General features: G+C 40.1%; 1 protein-coding gene across 1 annotated transcript; it reads left to right on the top strand.

Moving 5' to 3' along the window:
* The first annotated feature begins 8754 nt into the window (after positions 1-8754).
* Positions 8755-16316, top strand: IL12B (interleukin 12B). The gene is made up of 6 exons (XM_075131950.1): positions 8755-8836; positions 11174-11458; positions 12546-12666; positions 13620-13825; positions 15116-15243; positions 16140-16316. Exons 1-6 carry the CDS (start codon positions 8755-8757, stop codon positions 16314-16316), a joined length of 999 nt encoding a protein of 332 aa, XP_074988051.1.
* The last annotated feature ends 7918 nt before the right edge of the window (positions 16317-24234 follow it).

Raw genomic sequence — 24234 nt, 5'->3', positions numbered from 1 at the left:
GTTAACAGGAATGTTATATATAAGACACGGGAGGTAATTGTCCCAGTCTATTTGGCACTGGTGAGGCATCAGCTGGAATTCTGCATGCAGTTCTGGGCACTACACTTTAAGAAAGATGTGGACAAATTGGAGAAGGTCCAGAGGAGAGCAACAAAAATGACAGAAGGTTTAGAAAACCTGACCCATGAGGATAGCTTTAAAAAACTGGGCATCTTTAGTCTTGAGAAACGGTGACTGAGGAGGGAACTGATAACAGACTTCAAAGATGTTAAGGGCTGTTACAAAGAAGACTGTGATGAATTGTGCTCTATGTCCATTGATGGTAGAGGACAAGCAGTAATGGGCTTAATCTGTGGCAAGAGAGATTTAGAATATATTAGGAAAATCTTTCTAACTATAAGGATAGTTAAGCTCTGGACCAGGCTTCCAAGGGAAGTTGTGGAATCCCCATCATTGGAGGTTTTTAAGGACAGGTTGGACAAACACCTGCCAGGAATGGTCCAGGTTTATTTGATCCTGCCTCAGCTCAGAGGACTGGACTAAAATGACCTCTCGTGGTCCCTTCATGCCCTGCATTTTTATGACTCTATGTATTTTATCCTCCCCAATCTCCCGTCCATACATAAGAGACAATTTGGGAGCAAATGAAGAACAGTGTCTTTTTGAGCTCCTGCAGCTTTACATTACCTGCAGACTACCTTGCTTGTGATAAAGTAGCTAGTGTGTAAAAAGCTACTTGATTGAAAAAGGGGGTTCTTAAAACTGCCAAGATTGTAGCTTCAGAAAAAAATGCAACAACCACATAAACAGAAAAAAAGAAAAACTACACTGTGATGTGAAATGCATAGAACTATGAACAAGCTAATATTTTCCCCTTCTGTATTCACATCTTCTAAACATTTTTTTTTAAAAAAACCACTATTTTCATAAATGAATGCTCTGAGGCATATAGGCCTAATGCGGACATCATAACTTGGACCTCCGCAACATGTCTAAGAAAATCTGTGGTTGAACCAAGAACAGAACCCAGGTTTTATGAACCCCCGTCCAAAACCTTAACTACAAAACCACCTTTCCCTTTTGTGCTCTCATAATGACCCCAATCCAAGAACGCAATCGAGCACTTGCTTAATTTTTAGTATGCAAATATTTCCAGTGATTTCAATGGAACCTATTGTGCTTAAAATTAAGCACCAGTTTTTGTGCTTTCCTGGAGTGGGTTGATACTTCCAAAAGCAGAAACAGGCAAAACAAGAAATCTTGTGAGATTACCAGCTGAATTTTACAGATCCAAGATATGTGGAAAAGCAATGAATTTCTCCATGTTTCTTTGAAACTTTTAACATTTTCACATCGCTAGTTCTATGGCCTTTCTTGCTATTTGCTCGTGTCACTTATCACATTGTTAATATCAGGCAGTAACACACACTTGCTTGTGGACTACACTTGAAGAAGAAACTCCTCTTACAAGTCAAAGGATCCACCTCTCCTTCTCAAGGCCAGGTTTTCCTTGAATCTGCAGACAACACTGTCACTTTTTAAACATTCACTTTCTTTAATCCACATAATTACAAGAAGTAAAAAGGTATTGAAATGTATTGAAAGACTAAGAAATAAGAAAATTTGAGGCCGCTCAGATAAACCATTTGTGGCCTTGGGTACTTCATTCATGGTGACAAATAAGATCCAACACGTGGAATAAATCAGGATTTACTCTGGGGAACTTGACAAAAGAAACCATGGAGTCTCAAATAGTTGGTTTACCCTGCTTAGTTCTCTCCTACTGTGAGTTAAGGTTCTCTTTTGTCCATGATCAGAGGACAGACTGAATGTTAAGTGTTGCTAACTGTTAAATATTGACAGTGAAACAAACTATTATTAGTCACAAAGCCAGATCTAATCTATTATTTATCAGCAAATAGCTATTGCAGTGATATCTACCCAAATATGTACAGAAATCTTAGAAAGACACTTGATGTTTTAGAAAGTTTGGTATTATGAGCTTAAAATGACTAATACAGTTTCAAAAGTGAGTGTGATGACTGTTTTAAATTTCCCAAGAACTTTTTATTCGAACAGAAACATCAGCAAATTGCCACAGCCAATTTGTTTTATTGCATTCAAAGCTATTCTGCATTACCCCACTATTCCCATCGTAATAGTCACCTTCTTTCTGCCCAAGATGAGCTGAGCATGTCTTTCTTTATATCCTGTCAATGTGGCTTCTCAACTGGGTGAAGAATCACTGCACACCAATGAAACAGCACTGAAGGAATCCCCAGTCCATACAAATCACCCCATTTTTTTCTAATTAGTCCATCTGTCAACTGTCTAAATTGAAATGACTTATCCATATTGAATAGCTCTGTTACATCAAGGTCAATGGTCTCATGTGGCAGCTGGTTTCTTGTAAAGATGTGCCTTTCAAATGACATTCTTACATGAATCAAAATATTCTTAACCTTTTTTTAATGACTGTTATCTAGTAGTTTGCCCTTCCTTTTGGACTCTCATATCTTATAGATTCCACATGCAGCAGTGTGGAGGACTGCACTGTCTTTTGTCTGCTACTTCGCTCACTCTCGGGAAGATCTGGAATATCCACAACCATTTCTTCCAGTCCTCTATCACACGGCATAATTCAGGGCTATAAAAGGTTATGTGATTCCATTACATATCAGTGGCTAAAACCCACTGATTCCAGGGCTGCTGTTACATACATCAGCTCTTAAATCAGCTTGAATTCCTATGATTCACAGAAAACTGTTTATACAACAAGTATTGCACTTGATTCCCTGGATATAGGGCCAGCTGTTGAAGTTGTTCACCAAACCATTTGTTCCTGCATACTCCTATTCTGCTGGCATCCACTTTTAAAAGAATTTGTACACATTGCTCTCAGGAAGTGAACAGAAATCAGGGGTCAGATGTCTGATCCTAAAAAGCTTTCTGAGAAACAAAAAATTACTGCTTGAACATTCAGTTAAAAGGGTTAGTTCTGGGTTTTTCCCCGGTACTTTCAGTTTGATACATTTTTTTTTCTTTTTTGTTGTTTTTGTTCATATCCCGGTTTAAACTATTTTAGTTGTTCATTTTAAATAGTTGTCATGTTACACCCCAGAAATTACTGCAGCCCAATGGTGGATGAAATTCCTACAGTAAGCAAGCCACATAAAGGTCTCAGAACTGAGAACCAAGGTGAATAGTGCAACATATCATATTTATCAAATGGTAATGAAAATCACAAAGATATAGAAGGAAAAAATGCATTCCTTGTCCAAGAAGTTACTAGCCCATGTTCAGATGAAGAAAAAGCATACTATAGGGGAGGAATTTTCATGCTTCCTTCCAACACAAGAAGATTGGTGTTGTCACTAAAACTCTGCACTTGGTCCCAGGAGATCTGGGTCCAGTTCCCATCTCTGCCACATATCGCTTGTGGGGCCTTGGACAAGTCACTTAAGGAAAAATTTCCAAAAGTGTTTATCTGACTTAGAAGCCTCAGTCCCATTTACTTTCAATGAGACTTAGGCTCCCAAGTGCCTAGGTCACTTTTGAAAATGGTACTTGGCTCCTAAGTCTCTTAAGAGACTAAAAATTGTACTCCCTTTTCCTCAATTCCTATCCATAAAATGTAGCTAACAATACTTCCTCTCTCCTATTATTGTCTGTTTACAGTGTAATTTATTTGGAATGGGGATTATCTCTTACTATATATAGACACAATATTTAGTACAGTGGAGTCTTGATTTTGGTTGGGCCCTCTATGCTCCCATAATACTAATCAGCCTTTGTGATTGTGTAGCTTAGCTTTTAATTTGGTCTTTATAAAGCACTTTGGGATCCTCTGACAGGAAAAGACCAATCTATATGTAGGATATTCATACTATTTTATTCTTTACTTTAATTAGATGTTTGTTTGAAGGTTTGATCTTAGTTAAATAAGGACATATTGCACTGAAGTTCAATGATACATTAAGCTAAGCACTGCTTCCTGATGGAAAGGAGAAATTAGTGTTCAATAAATTATATAAAAAGGACAAGAGTTTCTTTTTCCTCATTCCACAGTTGCCAACTTTCATGTGGTAAATAAGCACCCCGGCTTTCACAATAAGCCAAAAATCAATCTAATACCATTTCAAAACAAGGCCAAAACAAGCCAATCCCTAAAAACCCCAACACTCTAGGTGACTAGATCCCCACGATGTGCTGTCTGGAAATGTGGTGGGCCCACTGTTCACCCCAGACTCTCTCCCCCCCTTGCCCCTTTTTGCCCCTTGCCCTGCTTGCTGGGAGACGATCAAAAAGAAAAAAAGAAGAAACAAGCTACAACACGCTGGAAGCCAAACAAGCAATGAGCTACAAGCAAAAAACTAGCCAACAAGCAACTCACAAGCCAATTAAGCCAAAAACAAGCCCAATTTCTGCATTTTTTTCATGGGTTTGGCATGTCTGGTGTGCACAGAGCAGTTCAGAAAACAGAATTTTCATCCTGAGGAAAGTTTCACTACAAGTTTCTGCTCAATGAGCATTGGCCTGCTAAGCCCAGGGTTGTGAGTTCGATCCTTGAGGGGGCCATTTAGGGATCTGGGGCAAAAATTGGGGATTGGTCCTGCTTTGAGCAGAGGGGGTTGGACTAGATGACCTCCTGAGGTCCCTTCCAAGCCTGATAGTCTATTATTCTATAGGACGATATCCTCTCTGCTCTATGAGCTATACCCCATTTGTCAATTATTGTTGCCATGATTAGGAGATGGCTGATAGATTGGACAAATAAATTTGGAGCATTGTTTTGCTGTGTTTTAAAAAAAATCTATTACTTTATGCATCTAACAACTGTGATATCTTTGAAGAATCAGACAATGTCATCTGCTGAGTAATCAGACATTAGTGAAAAGGGAAATCACATGTAAAAGAAGAATTTTAAAGCAATCTACTTGTCTCACTGAGGGAAACTTATCAGAAAGCAAGCACATAGCACCCGTCTGATGACAACATAAACCCCTGTTTCCCTTCACATGGCTCTCTTTTTGGTGTGATATTTAATCATCTTATTAATGTTACATAAACTTTTTTTTTTTTTTTTTTTGCCTTTTGAGTCTTAGTAAAATATGCTTCACCCCATTAAGGATTAGACAAAGCAAAAGTCCTCCCTTGTAAAGGAAATAATTTTCCAATCAGCAGGTTATTTTTAATAGAAAGAGGTGTGTCTGGAATATTCCTAACTGTGGAATGATCATATTTTGTAGGGCTTTACTGGAAAGCAAAACAGACTAACTTACAGCTTCCACCTCTCTCTCTCTCTCTCTTTCAGTGTCATAGAGGAAGTGGATAAAATGGTGGGACCAAATGCTGTCCTCTAAATTTCCCCTTAAGAGTATATGAGATCATAATGGAAAAACAGACTGACATCAAGAGATATTTTCACAATAGCTATGGTTTGATATTTAAAAATTCCACTCTGATGGATCACAGAAAACTATCTAGGCATGGAAGTTCCACACAGATGTATCTGTGCTTCATGATTGCGATCCAGGATTCTTGACACACACCTTGTTCACTATATTTTACTGTTTGTTCTGTGTTTGGAATTAACCTAGAACATGTGTGTATTATACACATTTACATACATATTGTACATTCCATAAACATGTACATGTTTACTATTAATACTAATTATTATTATTATTATTATTATTAGGCTGGTGCCCAAAATCCACAACCAGGCTAGGCTCCATTGTATTAGGTGCTATACGTATAATATTTGATCGTCTGTGCCCCCAAAGAGCTTACAATCTAAAAGAGAGAAGATGTAACAAGTGGATGATACGTGCAAATCTTTAGCGGGTCAGTGGCAGTGATCCCCTGCCCAGACATTATCAGGTTGCTGTGTGAATTACGGCAGAAATGGATTTCGACAAGGGACCAGAATGAGTACAAGATGGTGCATTTACAAATTTTGATTGACAGCTTTTTTCACTTATCAGGGAAGGTAGGAGAAAACATGCTAAAGTGCTTGTTGGAGAAGTGGAGAAATGGATGCTGGAGGCTGGCATCATTGGTGAAGTGAAGTCCGGAGTTGACTTTGCTCAAAATATAGTTTAGATAAACAGGGCTATGTGTTTGCCACTGGACAAGCTTTGTTAAGAATTAATCCACAAAGCCACTACATTATCCTCCTTCAAATCTGTCCTTCAACACAGGCCCGCAATGATGCTTGCAAAACATATGACAATGAATGGACCATCCAAACACAGTTGGTATGCTGTGACTGCTGGTCTCTATGTTAATCATCACTGTCTCACAGCAACTTTGTGCTGCTCCTGCCTATTTGCTGTACTCACCTGTTGTTTTATCATATTTTTTTGAGCCCCAAACCTGCAACTAATTGCACACGGGTGCAGTGCTGCCCCTGTATGGAGCCCCACTGACGTGCTCATGTGCTGTCAATTGCAGGATCAAGACTATCATTTGCAACAATTTGTAGCAGCTGGTATCTTTTTTTTATTATATGTGTATCCACAATAAGGCTTCAATCCCTGCTTGGGGCCTCTAGGTTAATAATTAATAAATAATAATAATATTGTTCACAACTCCATGTAAGTATACAGTATATAGATGCATCACTTATTCATTTCTGTTTTTTTAAGTTAACTGGAAAACAAAAGGTTTTTTTCCTTAAATGATGTATATATTGGTTCCTGTGTTTTTAAATATTACAATCATTCAGGTTTGAATTTGTTTTGGTAGTAGGGCTTTTATTTCACATTGTTATCATCCCTTTAATACTTAACAGTTAATAAAAGACTAAGTGCATTAACTTTCTCTCTCTTTCATAATATAAAAAATTCCAGGTCAAACAGCACTGGAAGTTTATTTACTGTGCATTTTCCCCATTGCAAAAAACAGATTGTATATGAAAGACAGACATAGAATGACAGCAGGAAAGGAAACGCCTCTGGCATGGAATAAAAGGTCATCAAAATAATCCTATTTCCTCTTCAAAGATTACCTGGGACTCCCAAGCTTTTTCTTATTTTCTTGCTTTACCGCTATCACTATGTAAAAAAGGAACTTACTCCACGTGTTGCAATTCTGTGGTATTGCGGTGAAACAAAGTAGCTCCTTACTTTCAGAGTTTACAAATATAAAAGCAACCAGCACATAGCCGTTGTCAGATCCACAGAACAACCCCTTCCAACAGCATCACCTTGCAAGCTCCATTGGAAAAGGTAAGAAATCCTTCTTATTGCTCTATGGTGGAGTATCTCTACACTGGGACATCAGAGAGCCAGTAACAGATGAAATCAAAGGATGCTAGTTATATAAAATACACCAATGCAAACAAAAAAAAACCTTAAGATCTTTCAGTTTATATTCTTGCTAAAGTAAGATACCCAAGAAAGTATATTTAAATAGAGCCAGTTGTTATTACATTTTTCTGAAGACAGGGTGGTTTAATATACTTATACATGTTGAGGTATGTAGAGACTGTATAGATGTAAATATTTACAGTTAATAGAATTGAAATATACATTATATATTATCAGCATTTATGTTTTTGTGTATCAGTTGCACAAACATGCAAATTACATAGCCAGATCCTTAACTGATATAAATTAAGTGAATGAAGATATGCCAATTTACACCAACTGGCCCATAAGATATATATGTGGTTTTTATACACCCCCTAACCACAGGGGAGGTGTTTATACTGTGATTAGAGCTGATCAGAAAATGGGTTTTCTTTCTGATGAAAATGTATATGAAAATGGAAAAAAACCCACAATGGTTATCCATGGAAATTTTTGACTTTTCATCAAAAACACCCAAACCCAAAAACTTCTCTGCTGAAAACAGGGAAAACTTTGCAGTTTGGGTTTTTGCTTATTTGACAAAAATTCAAAATTTTCCACAAAAACTAGACACTTCTAATGAAAAATGTAGTTTAGTTCAATACATGATTACACACAAAAAAACAGTTCTGATGGAAAAATTTCAACCAGTCTTAAAAGTGATGGGTACTAATATAAGCACCTAAGGCTTGTCTACACTGCCATCTAGTTCAGACTAGAGGGAGTGTGAATAGCAATGCACACCATAGTGCTATATTGTAACACCCCGGCATTGATACTGCAGGTGCAAACATAAAAGTCCAGAGCTCAGGACTACAGCAGTATATTAGTTTTACCCTGTCTATTAAAAATACAGTACAGAGGAATGTATATAGTGTGAATCTATGTATTTAAGGTGTCTCAATGGGCACTCATGCTCTGGCCACTTTTGCAAATGTAGTTATTAACAGTTATGTGTCATTCACTTCAGTAGGATTTTTGGCTGAGGAAGTGCCAAATAAGATACTGATCCAGCAATGCTCTTAAGCATATGCTTAATTTTAAGCACATAAGTAGTCTTGTTGGCTTTAAATGGAATTACTCATGTGCTTAAAGTTAAGAGTGTGCTTAAATGCTTTCCATGATCTGGGTTTAAAGCCCAAAGGCCAAATCCTATGCACTTTATTCCTGGCAGGCGCCCCATTTCTGTCAGTGGGACTCCTCTCATGAGTAAGAACTACTGACATGACTGAGTGTGCTCAGAATGGGGTCTCTTGGGTATAAGCTCCTTTGGGGCACGTACTGTGTCTTCCGCATATTGTCTAGTGCTGAGCATACTAATAATGCTCAATCAATAATATCAATTACTAGCCTTTTTCCAAACAGGCTTATTAATTGTTCTTTCCCCTACCCTCCACAGATGTCTCATCTACTCTTGGTCCTACTTTTGTTATTTTCCCTTGCAATCCCTCTGGAAGCGAAGTGGAAACTGCGGGAGAATGGTAAGTAGTCTGCATTTACTGAAAACTATTACTTGTTGAATAGTTAAAAACAAATGTACTAACAAATATGTTTGTGAATAAAAGCAGAGTTGCATTAGCTACCATTCATGGACTTATATTCTGAATTTTTCATGAGTATTTGGATAATTGCTGGGTGTTCATGAAAACATTCAGGAGTCCCAAAAGTTTCATGAAGTTTAGAAACATGATTATTCGTCTGAGAATTCACACCAGAAACTGCCTTATTCCCTATTCACTGTTCTCCCGTTTCAAGAGTTTCAGTCATGCAATCAGGAAGCAGAAACAGCATCTTGTGACTTAGGTGACAACCCACAAACAAGTAATGAAGAGCAAATAGTCAAAGTGAACATTTCACAAAAAAACCCCAAGCCCTGAAAATATTTCATCCAGAATGTTCAGAGCAAATAACTCTGAATACGAATTCATTCAAAGAGATGCAGAATCAGTGAACAAATTATTCACTCACCAGAAAACGGAGCTAAATTCAGGTGGTCATATTTAATCCCTTTACTCACATTGACAGGCACCTTAGTCCACAGGTATCCCTTAGTCCACAAGTATGACTTCGGTGGGACTTCACAGGATGGAAGCTGGTATTCAACATGATTAAGAGGATCACTGTTTTGCCCATAATGAATATTTCAAACACTTCTGTTGATAGCTTTAGGTTATAAGACTATGCTGTGGTTTCCCTAAATAACATTGGGGGCTCTTGAAACTACAGTAAAAGCGTTTCTGCCACAGCATAGAAACTACACATTTGTGTCTTTTGGTACCTCTCTGGCATTTCCTGGTGCCTATGCTTCTCGATACTCACAGGCAGACTGGCAAGCCTCTAGATTCACGTATTTGCACATTCATGACTTTAATAAGCAGTCTCCACTGTCCGATGTGATGAGATTCAGTGTCCTATTATTAGCAATGTTATTTGGCTTAAAGCCATCTTTTTGGAAATGCTGAGAAGTTCTCTTGGCTCATTGCTGGAACTGATGCTTCCTTCCAGCCTGAGTGGTGCACTTGTAAGTTCAATTGTGGTGCTTCCTAAACCTCCAGTAAATGTACTCTGTGTCCACTCGCAGGGAAAAACACAAACCCAGTGGACACGAATGACAACAGGGGTTCCTGTATCAGTGGTAGAAGAGAAAGGGTAGCTAGGGCAATGGCTGTATTTGGGGAACTGGTGTCAATGAAAGTGCAGATGACGTTCTTGACCCTGGCAAGAATGAAGCGGATTCTTGAGTTCTACTGCTCATTCTGCTCCTGAGTAGCTGTAGGAATTTAAGCAATTCATTTACATATATCTTTGGCCTTAATTGCTGCCCCCCACCACCTGGAAAAATCTAGCAAGGGAAGGCTGTAAGGAAGAAAAATCCACAAAGATTGCTTAATGGAGTTTTCCTAAATTGTTTTGTGAAGGGGCGTTTCTCCCAGTCTGGAGTAAAGGGCTCCACAGAGTGACTGAGGAGTATTCAGAGAGTCGTGACTATCTGTTGGAGGCCCTGTATCTCTGCTTTGGGATTATCTCTCCCCTAGCAGCCACTTCATTGGGACAATGCTGCAAGGGCAACCAGCTTTTCTGCAGGAGAAATTAATGCCGCATCAGGTTGTGGGGCTTTAGAAGGAAGCAATACATGCTCCTGGCTTTCCCTTTGCCCACCTGCCCCCTCCCCAATCACAGCTCCTTCACACTGCAGAGATCTCTCCATGGAATCCAGAAGGGGAGTACAATGCTACAGAGGTGCTTCACCCCTCATTCTGTGAGCAAAGACTGAGATCCAGTAGTCCTTACTCATCAGAGGAGGCCCACTGAAGTCAATGGGGCTCCTTGCAGGAATAAAGTGAGTAGGTTTTGGCCCTTGGGCTTTAAACCTGGATTATGGAAAGCATTTAAGCACATTCTTAACTTTAAGCACATGTGTAGTCATGTTTAAAGTCAATGAGACTATTTGTGTGCTTAAAGTTAAGCATATGCAGGGAATGACTGAGCCATCTGAGCCTTGATTTCCCTCTCTGTGAAATGGGGATAATGACATCACCCGCTTTGCAGGGCTGTGACTGTGCCAAATTCTCTGAGACTATGGAAAGAAAATCACTTCTAAAATGAAAATAACTCTGATTGCTCATGATGTTTTGGATGCATTTCATATTTACATTTAAAATGTAATCTTGTCAAAAGACAACTGGGCCTGACTGTTGTTATTCATGCCAGTGGTGTTTTGCCAGTAGTTTCAAGGACAGCAGTACTGGGCCTAAGATGTAGTTCAATTTTACCAGCACTTTAATCTTGACTAACACCCAACATTTATTTCCCTATAGTTTATGTGATAGAGTCAGAGTGGACTCAGGAGGCACCAGCTGAAGAAGTAGAGCTCACCTGTAATGTATCTGAAGACCAATCTATGTCGGTCTACTGGATGAAGGATAAGGAAATAATAGGAACTGACAAGATATTAACAATTTCAGTCAAGGAATTTCCAGATGCTGGCAACTACACCTGTCACAAAAGTGATACCCACGAGATTTTAAGCTACTATTTTTTCCTTATTACCAAAAAAGACTCAAGTAGGCAAATATCTAAGTGGATTCTAAAAAGTTTTAAAGGTAAGGTAATAGGGCAATATGATGTTTTTTCCATGTACAGTATGTGCCATAACATCGCAAAGGAAAAGGGAACTCACTGGAAAGAACCACTGTGCATGACTAATGAGGTGGATTATAATCTTTAGCATGGTAGCTCTTCAAAGTGCTGTTCAGGCATTAAGGGGCAAATAATGCCCTCTCCTACATGGGTGCAGAGGTCCCCATGTGCAGCAGAACCAGGTGGATCTGATGTGCAATGCGGGAGCAAGATTTGGGGAGTTCAGCTCTGTATGGGGTTCCTATATGCTGTCACAAAGGATGAGTTGGGACCATGACTTTCTGATCCTTCCCATATGGAGTGGGGGAGTAGAGGAATGCTAAGGCTACTCTAGCCTCTAGGCTGGAGCAGCAACCATGGAACAGTTTCACAACATGTGGGAGAATGGCTGTTCTTCCCTTTGCCCTTGCAGCTCTCACCAGTGCCTAGCTAAGTCATTCAAACTGCGTGCCGAGGATAGCATTTGCCCCTAACTAATTCATCTTCATAAAGCAGAGGTTACGTGACTTAGCCTAAAACTGCTGCTGAGCCAGGATTAAAACCCAGAAGTTTGGGATCCTGGGCTCATGGTTAACACATTGGACAAAGATACATCTCTGAGAGCAAGCTATCCATCTTCTTGTGTTTCACTTGGGCCACTAAACATTATTAGAAGGGTGGAAATTTTTCATGTATAGACATTATTCCTTTCCTGTGCATGCTAAAGTCATCTTTGAAATGTGTCGCAAACAGCACGGTGAGCAATCAGAGAAATGAAATCATTTGTTGAGGATATGGGGTTTGTTGAAGACAATTTTTTTTAATAGATGGGAAATATCCTATAAAAAATGTGAACAAGCTCCGGGAAAAACAATGGCAACATAATCTCTAAGGGTCACTTTTAGACACCAGCAAACTTCCAGCCACTATTCGGCTGACGTGTATATTGTGCATTGTTTTCCTGGGAAGGGACTCAATATCTGCCAGTAGAATTTTGTAGAGTTACTGTTTTATCTTACTGGTCAAACAATTTTTTTTTTCAATCAATTTTTTCTCTCTCTTTCAATCTAGAGCCAAACAACATGACATTTTTAAAATGTGAAGCAAAGAATTACTCAGGGATTTTCATATGCTCATGGAAGACAGAAAATGAGAGTCCAAATGTGAAGTTCACAATCAAAAATCTAAAAGGGTAAGAGCTTGTACTTTCCTCAGCCACTTCATTAGGATAATAAGGCCGGAATACCCCTCTTTGTCAGCATGTGGAACGGATACTACAAAAATAGTTGGCCACCTATCACATGAACTGGACCGGGGGAAGGCCATTTTTATCATTTGAGAATGTGGACCAACACATTGGATATCCTCTGCAGGACAGTCCCTTCTAGGCCCATCACATTACTGCATGGAAATCTGGTCAGGAATTAATATAGCTTAGAAGTGTAAGAACTCCCATTGGATCTTCTCTGCAGATGCTGTAATGTAGCTACAGCGTGACTAAGGCAGTAGAACTGCAGGTGAGAAGGAAATGAATTTCAACCAGACATAGAAGCAAGTCATCTTGCAGCGTCCTTCTCGCCAGATCCATTGGCTGTATGGAGTTGGGAAGTCAAACACTATATGACCATAGCATTTGCCCTGTCAAGGACCCTGAGGGGAATACTATGAGAGAAACCTCTTGGGGATTTCCTACCTCCCACTCCCCTCCCATGGGTTTCTCCAAGGCAGGGCGTGCTCTGGCCCAGTGTTATTTTTATTTGTTAAAAGGGGAAATAAGTGCAAAGCATAATTTGATGGATGCAAAAATATAGTCAAATTCTGGTAGCATTGTGTGGTGTTATTTCTTATGGAAACATACTCAACTTGACTTGTTTCCTCCAGCTGGATTTGGGAAAGGGGCTAAAGAGTGAAGTTAGACATTAGGCCCTCCACACTAGTCAATAAACAGTGGCATTAAAGAAGAGACTGTCTTTAATTTATGCCCAAAACTCCCATTGGCATGGGAGTCTCATGTACAGAAACATGCTATTTATGACACAGCAACACTATCTTGTCCGGTGACATGGTGTCATTGAAGTATCTGTAAGCAGCACTTTATTCAGAGCTCTCCAGCGTTTCCTTTATCTCTTTCTGCTTTGAATTCAGAACTCAAGAGGATGCATCTGGAAGTGTAATCTGTGGAAGCCCTGTGTCTCAACGCTATGAACTAGAGACAAAGTACACAGTCAATTGTCAGAAAACCAACCACTGCCCATTTGCTGAGGAACACCAGCCCATTGAGATGTTTCTGGAGGTCATTGATGAGACACAGTATGACAACTGCACCAGCAGCTTCTTCATCCGAGATATCAGTGAGTGGATCAGAAATCAGCTTTTATTTTTAAGTGTATAAAGCTTGTCATGAATTCAGTGACCCTGAGTGAATGTCTGTTCAGGGACGACAGTACTGATTAATGTATTTACTGCTCCAACAGTACCAGCTTCGCCACACTACCTCTGTGTCACCAGTGTGCCCGCAACCTCACCTGAGAGCTGAGAGGGATTAATGCGTGGCCCATGATAACTGTATTCTAGGCCAGTAGGCTTCCCTCCCTTATGGGAGTAAAGAAAAACAAAAACTGGACGAAACCAGGAAGCACCCACTGGGAAACTATAGGAGGTGCTCAGCACCCAGGCACCACAGCAAAGGCGGCAGGTGTAAGAGGTTTGAAACGCTGGGTGTGGCAGATCTCCCTTTGAAGGCATGCCGGCCCACAGCACTGGGAGCGTCACCGCTGCTGGAAGCTCCTGAGAAGTGAGGGAGCCACCAGCGCCCGGACTGTGCTCCGCCCCGAGGCCCCACCCCCTCTCAGTCTTTTCCCCCTGAGGCCCTGCCCCCGCTGCACCTCTTCCTGCCCCCACTCCAAAAACACCCACCAGCAAAAACAAAAGTCAGTGCCTGTTGGTGGAGGAAGTGGAGAAGCAACGTCTGTGTGGCATGTGCCGCTCCCATAGATCTCACAGGAGCCCCTCTCGTGCTTTGCATGAATTAGGAGTGCCACAGTACTGGAAGGGCCAGGCTGGGAAGGCAGAGACCAGAGCCAGAAAGCAATCACTCTCTGCGGCAGGCTCCCCTCTGAAAAGTGCAGATTTCCAAGTGAATATCTGCATGGGTGCTTGGAACAGCACGGACTGCCGATACATACTCCTGCATATCACTGCCTCAAAGGAGAGGAGGATCTTGGGCACACAGAGATAGGCAGATCAACCAGAAAGTTGCTGCTGAGTTCATCATGCTGCCGTGGGAGAAAGGGAGGTTGGCCAGCACTCTGGAGAAGCAGACACTGCCAAATTAAAACTTTCCTTCCCTGTGCATTCTAAAGGTCAGCAAGGTTTGAGGCTGGGTCCCTTCCCTTTGTCTTCTGCAGCCCTCTAAATCCCTTCATCCTTGAGGGATCTTATAAGGCGAGCTCTGTAAAGGTATCCCTCTTCCACAGGAGAGTACAATATAGTCCCTAAACCTCAAGCACACTCTTGACCTTTACTTTAATTTACTATGGTTTCCAACAGCTGTTTAACTGAATAATTAGTACTAATAAAGCACAAAGAGCTGATACTACGTAGCTAATGAATGCTAATGCTGTCTTTATTTTCTCTTGCAGTAAAACCTGACCCACCTGAGTGTGAGCATGTGGTCAAAAATGGCACAGTGACTTGGAAATACCCCAGAACATGGAGCACACCAAAGTCGTATTTCCCTTTGACATTTAAGGTCAACGCTGAAGGCGAGGTATTTGTAATAGGGAGTTCTCATTACTCTTAATGTGTGTATGATGCAGTCTTTTAAGAACTTGATCCCCTTCCCAGTTCATCTGCACAGTAGCATCCAAGTAACATGGATTGAAACACTGTGAAAACAGATCAGTCTCAACATTTCAGTAGCAGGTTCAGTGATTCCTTTATGTATCTGATCTAACCCTGTTGTCCTAACTCAAATTACTTAGTGATTTAAATAAGGAACTTTGTCAGAGTAGGATTGGCGGGTTTGTAGTTTGGATAATGCTTTGGGACCTGCTGCAATGAAAACTACTCTGTTAATATAGAAAAGGAGTACTTGTGGCACCTTAGAGACTAACAAATTTATTAGAGCATAAGCTTTCTGTTATGCTCTAATAAATTTGTTAGTCTCTAAGGTGCCACAAGTACTCCTTTTCTTTTTACGGATACAGACTAACACAACTGTTACTCTGAAACCTGTTAATATAGGATATTATTAGTATTTAGTGATGTTTTTCCACTGAAACACCCCCATGGCCTTTAATTACCAATCTCAGTCATGTGCTTGCAGCCTAGAAGTTGTTATGATATAACTCTCTAAACCATCCTGTTATCTCTATTATGCTTTCCTCTTTTACCCTTCTTGCCCAACCAATTGTTTGCTTCACCCAGCTGTTAAGTTGTAAGATCTTTGGGGCAAGGTCTCTTGTAAACTATACGTCCGTGCAACGTCTCTGGGGCTCTAGCTTAGTTGAGGTCTCTAGATGCTAACCTAATATAAGTAAGTAAGTCTGCTATTGACATATTTTCCAAAGAACACCATAGAAGTCATCTACTCCGATATGACCTATCTCTACATATGAAAGATAATCATTTGTATTATGTCTTTGCTATTTGCCCAAACTTCAGGTCTCATGGTCAGGGATCTTTCTGACTATGAGACACAGTCAAAGTGAGCGCTCTACTTCAGGACTCTGCCAAGATGACATATCTACTGTCCAGCACTGGAGAACAGAAGATCTTGGTAGTGAGGTGGAGGGAGGAGTGAACAACAATGTCACACCCAGCATCGCACAGTCATGTTAGCATGAGAAAAAAGTATCTGTTGACTCAGGATTATTAGGCTCTGTGGATCCTGAGCTGGGGAAAATCCACAACCTTTTCCTACACCAAGAACAAAGACAGCCTAATTTTTGCCACACTGAGTTGCATGTAGTTTGATTGCATGTACACAGTTCAGATTTGCACAGAAGAGCTCTTGCTAATAGAGTAAAAAATCAATGACTCATGCTCTCACACTACCCAAGAGGCCGGAGGATAATTTAGTTTTTGCCAACTGCTTCCCAATTTCCAGCAGCACGTTATTAAGTAATACTAATTTTTAGGAAGACATAAAATAGATTTGTTTGCATTGCTAATGCACCTCTGCGGGTTAAACACAACAACTACTACGTGGCAACTTGCCCGCAGGGTGACACCAGAAATCAGTGGCATAGTTAGGAAAAGGACCAGCCATCTTCTGGCTCCCAGTCCTGGGCCTTGACCACAACGATATACACTTGTAGCTATGAATTCACTTAAGAATAATTAATCAGGAAATACACACAAATCTAAAATATAGAAGTATTAAATAAAATCCAATTATATAAAATATTCACTGAAATAAAAATTGAATATTAAAATTAAAGTATATGGTCAATTAATGAACTAAGGGCCTGTTCCCACATTCCCATTAACTTCACTTACAATAGAACCCTAAGTGCAAAGATTAATAACAAGATAATATCCATGTGGGGGCATGAGTATGGGTCTATGCTACGCCTGCTTTTATCCCCACATTCTGACTGACATTCACCAAAGCTTATAAGAGAAAATAAAGCAACCTAAATGATACTTATCCCACTTCATGAACAGACCTAACAGGTTAAAAGATTACGTACTTTAAGTAAAAAATGAAGAAAGTGCATACCAGCAGATGGAGCCATCTCCTTAGTTATGGTTCTTGGCACTGAGGAAGGGCCTCTTTAAAAATATAAAGGTGCATGCTAGCTTTACAAACACTCTTTATAGGAGCTGCATGTCCACCAGTGGAAATCACACTATGTAAGGACATGCCAGGGTATTTCAGATCAGTTTGAATCTACTTGTAATACTTTCCTTTCTGCAAAAACTTCCTCTTTGCTCTGATACAGCAGTGATAACTAATATGAGCACATATTCATTTTTGGCACAAGATCAACTAGATAACTTTAACCTGATGTTTGAGTAACTTCTGCTTGACTTCTTACAATCCATTGACTGGACTGTGTTTTTGTTCATAGTCTTATGATACTGATGAACAGTTCATTCGCTTTGCAACGACAAGCAAGCTAGACAAGATCTACGTCCAGGCCAGAGATCGGTATTACAATTCATCTTGGAGTGACCGGAAACTCTGCAGGTAAAGCTCACGGCACCATTTATCACAGTAGCAGATGTGACTTTTGGCTACATGGGAGGAAGTGGAGCTATGCTAGCTTATTTTTCTCAGATATTGGAGGGGGGTGGTTACCCCTTACTACTGTCCTATTCGTAGTCCTGAGTGAAAGAAGTTGTTTCTTGAAATATCTTTGAGGGAACAAGAGTCTATATAAACATGTGACTACAATGTCCAACACAGGCTAACATTCTCTTCCTCCAAAAGCCCGGGAGAAACAATTAGAATTAATTTACACTAGACAGGAAACATGTATCTAGGGTTCACCCGGAACAGTTAATGATTTAAAGTGTTCTCTGCCTAGCTAGGTATTTGTACTGTGTCCTTCCATGAAGTATCTGAGTACATGACTGCTGCTCATGCACTGCCAGAATGTTAATCTTTTGTCTCCCTCTAGTGACTGGTCTATATCAGAGTGTAATAGACTGCACTGGTGGACTTAGCAGGATCAAGTTATACTAGTAAAGTGAACTGGTGTGAGACAGATACAAGCTGCTTCAGTCTAGTTCTTTTGGGTTCATCAATGATAGTTTTCCAGTAGCAGCAGTCCTAGGGATACCCTGAAGTAGCGTTTCTTGCCTGTTCTAAGGGGATTCTAGTTCTAATTATTTCCCCAGATAGTACCCTTTGTTTTGCTGAAAATGGAAGTCAACACTGGCAGGACAAAGACATGGGAGTGACAGCTCCTTCCATGGACAAAATAGAACAGGCTGGGTGAAAAATGGAAAAATTCTTTGAAAAAATTCTGCAGAATTTTTTTCTTTTCCTGTTTTTAATTGAAAAACACCTGGACTTAGAAAATGGTTGCTCATCTTAGAATATCAGGGTTGGAAGGGACCTCAGGAGGTCTCAAAGCAGGACCAATCCCCAATTTTTGCCCCAGATCCCTAAATGACCCCCTCAAGGATTGAACTCACAACCCACTTCAAGGTGTTCAGGCCACACTTCTGCATCACATGTAAGCACTTGTGTAATGTTGGTCCCATGAGTAATCCAATTTAAATTAAATAAATAAAACTACACTGGTCACGGGCCAGATTGTCAAAGGTATTTAGGCGCCTTAAGATACAGATAGGCACTTCTGAAAATGTCACCAAGCACTGAAGCAAATTAAGTGCCTAACTTTAATTGAAATCAATGAAATTAATGGGAGATAGGTGCCTTGACTACTTTGGCGCATTGAAAAATCCCTACTAGGCATCTACCTGCATCTTTCAGCACCCTAAATACCTTGGAAAATCTGGCTCTATCTTGCAGAATTAGGGCCTTGGTGTTTCAGCAGCTGAGCCAGACTGGCATGAATTTAATGGGAAGTGAACTGAAAATGTATGCCTGGGGAATGTTAAGATAATTTTTGTCTCAATCTTCTTTGCCTTACTTTGTAGTAACCAGTAAGAGATTTCAGGGAAGTGACAGACGGAAAGTCCCCAAGAAGAAAATGAAACAGACAAAAGACAAGAAGTTAAACATGAAACGGAGGAAAAACTGCATCTGAACATTATTAGGAAGCCATGACGCGTTTTTTTTTTTTGTATTAGATTAATATGATGACAATCATTGACCCCGCTCTTGTATGTACCCAATATTTAAATGGTGCCTATGGCACACACCAAGTCAAATTAACATTTATATTTATCAATTTTTTTGATATATTGAAATACTGTCTGCTATAATGCTTTTTTTTACATATTATAATATTGCATCTATATATTTATTTATGTATTTATTTATTTATTTGCTCGATACGAAATGTTGCAATGTCAGATGATGGTATTTATTAGCTGAATATTTTTGTGTGTTAATTTATACAAAAGGTGACTTAATGTGAGGACACGTTTTGTTATTTAAGTATTTATTATTTATAAAATCTGTTATTTAAATTAAAAATGCTTTAGCATGGAAATCATTGGCTGCATGAAGCAGCTGTGTATTATTATATTTCATGGCCATATCCAACATCCAAACTGATGGCAGATATTTGAGCTGGAGGCAAAAAATAATAAAAGCTTACAGTCCTTGAAATATTAGCTGATGCATTTAGTCAGTTGTATTCCATGTTCCCTTACATCACATTGGTGTTCAGCTGGAGAACATGGTAAATGTTTTTTGCATGATGAAGCAAATACAGTCAGAGTAGAAACCTTAGGGTTTGATCCAACTCTGACTGGAGGCAATGCCTTCATTTGGCATTCGATCACGCCCTGAATGATTTGTGTTCGATTATAAAGAGTACTGCTATTGTCTCTCATGGACGGAAATGGGAGTTTTGTAGGCTGTACTGCCTGCCTCATTAGCCCCACCTCTGCTGAATACAATAATTTTCAATTATGCTCTGCTTATCTTTTATTTGTGACAACTGGGCAGCCAGTGCATAATTTTGAATGGTACCTTTTTGATGGCAGCATTCATTCAGATTTACCACATAGTAGACAATTAACACACAGGGCATGTGACTAAGAATCTGCAATCAAAATGGATGTCAAAATAGAATATTTAAACATTTAATTATGATAAATGTTATGCATCTGATATTCAGAAAGTTGCTGCTAACAGATTTTATATGCAGCTGTTAAGTGTTTGACTAATATTTGGAGATTTGCAGAATAGTGTTTTACAATATTTTTACTTTTCATCTTATTAGCACCCTAAGGTGTGCTAGGCTCCTTCACAGAATCCAAGGGAAAATCTGGTCCCTGTCCCTAATTACTTACTGCGTAAGGCCCAAGTTCAGGAAAGAATATAAGCATGTACTGTATTCATCCCACTTAAGGCTTCTTCCAAAGCCTGTTGAAGTCCTAGAAAGGACTCCGTGCGTGGACACACTTAATTTTTTTCTGTGTTTGAAATGAGTGGTGATTTAAAATATTTAAACTTTGAAATGGAAGATATCTGATATTTCAGAAATCAGTTGCTAACAGTTTCAGGTACAATATTTGCTGATGTTGAGGGAAAATATTTTGCTTTTGTTACTAATATTATTTATTTTAACGTCTGCTTATAAATTTTTGTCCTACAAATGAATTAAAATGTATTTGAAAAAAGTCTTGGTTTATTCGTGGTCCTTTAGTATAAATGGTTAATACCACACTTACTATCCTAACACAGAATACAATTTGTTTAAAACAAACAAAAGGAAGTACTACCTCACAAAACGCACAGTCACCCTGTGGAATCTGTTGCAAGAGGATGTTGTGCAGGTCAAAACCGTGACGGGGCTGGAAAAATAACTAGATATGTTCCTGGAGGATAGGTCCATCAATGGCTACTAGCCAAGATATTCAGGGATGCATCCCCATGCTCTGGGTGTCCTAAGCCTCTAACAGCCAGCAGCTGTGAGTGAACAACAGGGGATGGATCATTCAATAATTGTCCTGTTCTGTTCATTCCCTCTGAAGCATCTGGCATTGGCCACTGTTGGAAGATAAGGATACCAGGCTGGATGGACCATTGGGCTGATGGAGTACGGCCATTCTTACATTATGTTAATTCATTACCAGTGCCTCCAAAACAGCTTTTGTTTTTCTGCTGCATCAAAAACCCATTCGTAGCCTACAGGATTCCACAAGACTCCACAGCACAGTGACTGCTGGTAGTTAGCAGTCTGCTCCAGGACCCTGTTCTGCAGATGGAGAAATGACTTCTGAATCTCTTTCTTTCTCAGGGTGCATTGAAGTTCATAGGCTTCTGTGGTCAGACTTGTGACTGAAACCAGGCTGATATGGATCTTGAGGTTTCTCTTGTTACAATACTTTAGTGTTCCAGCTTGATGTGACCTTTGTTCAGCAGATAGCAGGGGTAAAACTCTGGCCCCATTGAAGTCAATGGGAGTTTTTCTATTAACTTCACTGTGGCCAGGATTTCACATATGGAGATTAAGGGCTTGATCCCAGGAAGGACCAGACAAAGGTTATGATACTGTACCACTGAGCCACCATTAGAGTCGGTGAGCATCAAGAGTTATGATCCAATAGGGTGAATTAAACTGAGGGGTCAGGCAGTCTAGGATGCTGCTGTCCCAGCTTATGCCACAGAAGAGTGAATAGCTGGTTATGAGGAATATCATTTTCTTAGATCCTTCAAAAGCAGTTCTGTCAGTGACTGTTCATCACATGGCTCTTAAGCACAATTTGAATATGCCACTGCTTCTGGATGTAACTAAAAATTCTAAAATGGTGGCTGTGAATATAATGTACCTTATTTTCAGAAATAGCTGAGTAACCCTATCATGTTGAAGTCACTGGGCAGGGTATGTGCCCAGCTCTTCCAGATATCAGCTCTATAATTTGTATCATGGTCTCTGATGACTCATCGATAGGGTGACTATACATCCCATTTTGGCTGAGACGGTCCCTTTTTTAAGCCTTGTCCTGGCCATCCTGACTTTTTTGGCAAAACTGGGCATTTGGCCCATTTGTTCTTGCCAACTAATGGGACAAATGCACAGTTTTGCCAAAAAAAGTGGGCTGTGACCCCTAGCAGGTGCAGAGGATCGTGCCGGGGGAGGGGGCATGGGGGAGGGAGAGGCAAGCGGCAACACCAGGCCTGCGTGGGAGGGAGGGTTCGGGAGAGTGGCTTGGGCCAGGCCAGCCCCACGTGGGCAGGTGGCAGGGGGTCTTGGGCCAGCCCTGCATACAGAGGGGGGCCTTGGGCTGGCCTTGTGCAGGCGGGCAGCAGGGGGGGGGGCCTCAGGCCAGACCCACACGCAGGCAGAAGGCAGGGAGGGCTGGGTGGGGGGGGCTTGTGCGGGGGTGGACGGGAAGTTGGGCTCGGGCCCTAGTGGTGTCCCATTTTCCCTTTGGGAAAATATGGTCACCCTAGTCATCGAAGCTCTTTCCAGTTTAAAGAAGAGAGTTATTAAGCAAAAATGTCTGAGACTAGAAAGTGTAACATCAATAAGAGGCACTCCTTAACTATATGTAATACTTCTAGCTCTACTTATAATGCTTGGCACTTACATAGCATCTTTCGTCCCAGGTTCACTATTAAAATATTAGTATATATTTGGTATCCACCAGGGCACAATCAAATCATACAGAAGCATAAATAACATAATGATGAATAAGTATTTTAAAACAATTTACAGACCAGCTGGACTATACTGAACTATTTGCCTAGGATTTTATCCTTAAGAGAATCGGAAAATACAAAAATGAAATTAAAACATCAGCTCTTGTTTCTGCAGTTGGCTTTGCTGGTACTGAAGGGCCAGCTAAGTCTGGCATGGATGGAATCCTCTTCTGCCTCTCAAAAGGAAAGGATCCTTTGATCCTCCCCAGGGTGTGGAAACAGGGAAAACTGATCTTCCTTTAGGCAAAAATCCAAATGATTCAGCACAGGACAGTTTCTTACGAAATACATAATTGGATTCTCAGACCACTCTATTCCTAAATTTCTTTGAGCAAGGCTTTGCTACTTAAGGCTCTGATCCTGTAATTCATGACACATGGGCGGACTGCTGTTTCCACCCATATGCTTCAAAGTGCAGATCTACACACAAACTTGGACGAATATAAATAACTGAGTTTTAACTCACATCATTTGTTATTTCTGAATGTACTGAGTGTACTCTATTAACTGGGTGTACACAGACTTATATTAAAACAACAAAGGGTATGAATTCAAACTGATTTAGTTATTTTGGAACAAGGTGGGGTGCAGACAAGTTGTAAGTTTTTATTTGCATCACACCACCAACTCCTTCAAGCAACTTGCAGTCCCCAATTAAAGGCACAGCCAAATGAGTGGGAAGCATTCAATACAAATTGACCCTTTCTGGAATGCAGGAAGATAACATCCTCCCACGTGGAACAAAAACGGAACTGCTAAATTAATGCTTGTAAGCAGCATACATTTGTTATGTTTGACTTGCAGTGTACAATAACATCTATTAACTATTATGAAATGTGCCACTTATATGATGTTCCATACACCTGTGTTGTGTATATAAAATTATGACATACATTTGCTATATATAAAATACATACTTCCTGTCTATGTGGGTTTGTCAGATCATATCAAACCCATTAGAGGTGATAAGCTTTCAGTCACTGAGTAATTTCCCTCCCCACCCCCAAGATAATAAGACAAAGGGATAAGAAGGTAGGAAAAGGTGATATACTGTAACAAAAGTATAAAATTATGAGACAGGTGCCCAATTAAAATAGAGCTGCATATATTCCAAAAGCTACTTAGGGTAAAATCTTGGCCTCATTGAAGTCAATGGCAAAACTCCCATTGACTTCTGTGCGGCCCGGATTCCACCCCTAGAATCCAATACAAATAGTATGTTTACCATAAATTTCAGGGCCAACTATAGATATGATAATGAGACCAATTCAGATACCTCTAAGAAACTGTCCCAAATAAATATGCACTCTCATTCAATTCCAAAAGATATTTTTTCCCCTGGCTAAGAGCCCCCAACGAACCTAAGATCTCTCAGACCTTTCTAGGTTTGTAATAGTAGTTAGTGAGAGTGAAGTATTCATTTTTATGCAGCTAGCAAATGATAAATCTAAATGACAAATG

The sequence above is a fragment of the Caretta caretta genome, chromosome 8 (assembly GCF_965140235.1).
Source record: "Caretta caretta isolate rCarCar2 chromosome 8, rCarCar1.hap1, whole genome shotgun sequence".
NCBI classification, from domain to species: Eukaryota; Metazoa; Chordata; order Testudines; family Cheloniidae; genus Caretta; species Caretta caretta.
Note: the sequence above shows the minus strand (reverse complement) of the source record. Positions and strands in the feature narration are given on the sequence as shown.